The sequence below is a fragment of the Diorhabda sublineata genome, chromosome 11 (assembly GCF_026230105.1).
Source record: "Diorhabda sublineata isolate icDioSubl1.1 chromosome 11, icDioSubl1.1, whole genome shotgun sequence".
NCBI classification, from domain to species: Eukaryota; Metazoa; Arthropoda; class Insecta; order Coleoptera; family Chrysomelidae; genus Diorhabda; species Diorhabda sublineata.
The window spans coordinates 14140629-14143038 of record NC_079484.1 but is presented as its reverse complement, the minus strand read 5'-3'; the positions used below and the strand labels follow the sequence as shown (position 1 = coordinate 14143038).

The following is a 2410-nucleotide window of genomic DNA, read 5'->3' as shown; positions in this document are numbered from 1 at the left end:
AAACGTCAATAATATGTGGAAAAATACCGAAAATGTGACATTTCATTTGCAGAAACTCGACTTTTTGTTGTCCTCCTGCGACATACAATAACTTGCTTTCTAATATTTCATTTACTTTAGAATATTCTACATCTCCTGAAGAGTATCGAATGCCGTGCACATTTCTTTCCAAGTATGATGTGGTCTTTTTGTCCTCGTTACTTAATGTAGAAAACGGTCGCGGTGGTAAAAATATGTAATGTGAACTTTTGAAGCCAATTTCTATGGTGAGCTCGAGGCAACGAAAAGACCGTCTACGACAAAACCTTGAATGTCTACAAAAGCTACTCTCATGTTGACGTCTGATCGAACACTAACTCACAACATCTAGTTCAAGCTTTTAACAATTTCGGTGAGGGGGAAGTATTCCATTACACAATCGTGAATTATGATGCAATATACTTTGGTATTTTCGGGAAAACCTATGTTTGCTTCAATGTCAAGTTTCACATCGACTGTGGATGCCTTCATGCTTTCCTCCTGTTTTGAACAATCGATAACAAACAATGCTCGTTTCTTGAAAGAAGAATAATCCAGCAGGGGGCGCTTCTGTGTGGAGTTTGCGTAGTTGGGATAGAATTCAGTATAGTTAAAATAGGCTTCATTGTAATCAGTTTTAGCGAAATCCAATTGCATTCTTTCATTGTGCCAATAATAACCATTAAGTGACAGTCTTATACTTTGTACGTCGGTATTGTCAAATAAAGTCGGGTCAGCTGTACTCAAGTTACGTTTGTCGGTTTGAAAGAAAACAATAACAAAACGAGGTCTTTCAACTGAAGTGGATGTCTTGACAGCCCAAACTTCATGTCTTGCTCCTTTAGTAATTGAGGGTAATTCGTGTAACTCCCACTTCCTAAATGGAATAACTATAGGTTGATATTTTTGAATGGATTTCATGAGATTTAATTTTATGTCGTCATTAGGAAAGATATGTTTAACTTTTAGCTCAACGCTTGTAATGTTTAATTTAGCTGTTGTAGTGGAGAGCGTTCCAGAGACATTCTTTTCAGTAATATATAAGCAATCATTATCATTTCGTGCCCGAACTAGTCGTATTGTTTGACGCCCACATGTAATCAATGAATAATCGTTGAAAATGCTGAAAATATGTTTGAGAGGTATTTGAAGGTTGAAGGACTTGTCGCTAACATTCAGAATAGGATCTTTTGGGTAATTCCAGCCGGCTATAGCCATATGATTGGAATCTTCTTGGTTATAACAAGTCATAGCACGTACGGCACTCACTATTCCAGGATCCCGAACTGTTTCCATTTCTCTGGCACTTTCACTGTACGTACATGAATCGAATAGAAAGGCTCCAACATTATTTGCTAATTTTACGTCACCAGCTCCGTGTATTTCAAGCGAACCTTTAATGCACAACAAAGGTTCGCTCATTGCAAAGAACGAATCAACCTGATTAATGCTAAACTCCACAATGTCACTGCAATTGAATGACTTTATAAATGGAGCATAGGTTCTGTATTCAGCCTTTCGAATTGAATCGTCAAACATCGGCTTACGGTAGATATCAAACATTGGAGGCATGTTGTCGTTTTGGCGTTGACGTTTTCCATACATTGTTGTTATTTTTCAATTTAAAACCCAACGATTGCAGAACCAATTTGTTTGCGAACGTGAGTTGCTTTAGCTTTGATGGTAGCTTATCTAATGAAGTTGAATGCTCTGTAGACTGTCTTTTATGATTTATTATTAGTCCCATTTGCTTCGCGCTCTAAGCTCCAACACCAACGTACTTAGTTCTCCACGAAAGTTTACAGGCTGACCGTCTTGGTCTAAAGCGATGACGGTGATATTGGTTATTTCACGTTGTGGTATAACAGGTAAATAGAGCAAATTATGAGGAATTTCGTCTATGGAATATCCTGGATCCACTTGTATGACGAATTCGTATATAGTATGAGCAGGTCTGTTTGCATCGAAGGCTCCAGTGGTAATGTTACAATCGAAGCGACTACTAGATACTTTAATGATTTTGACGGGGAGATCTGACGAGTGTATTTTGTTTGCGTCGAGTATTTTCGGTCAAAAACCCAAAATTCTCCCAATACTATTATCTTCTTTGAATGAAATTTTGTATTTACTGGAAATTTCACATTTCAACGTATTGTGATTGGGTTTTAGTGAAAATATACCCTCTGGTCTAGTTGAATTGTCCACACCCAATTTATCTCGTATAAACGCTTCAAGATCGGCAATTTCGTAACATCCTGTGGGAAAATCAAAACTTTGAAGCTTGCCCTTGGTATCGTAGTAGTAAAACTTACAATTTTCAATGTTTAGTATACTGTGATAAGAATGAAAAGATCGCAAAGCTATTTAGTAATCATTATTCGGATCGAGCACA

General features: G+C 37.3%; 1 protein-coding gene across 1 annotated transcript; it reads right to left on the bottom strand.

Annotated features, from left to right (window-relative positions):
- Positions 1–366: 366 nt before the first annotated feature.
- On the bottom strand, positions 367–1623 carry LOC130450043 (uncharacterized). The gene has a single exon (XM_056788204.1). The coding sequence runs from the start codon at positions 1621–1623 to the stop codon at positions 367–369; it is 1257 nt and encodes a 418-aa protein (XP_056644182.1).
- Between the last annotated feature and the right edge of the window lie 787 nt (positions 1624–2410).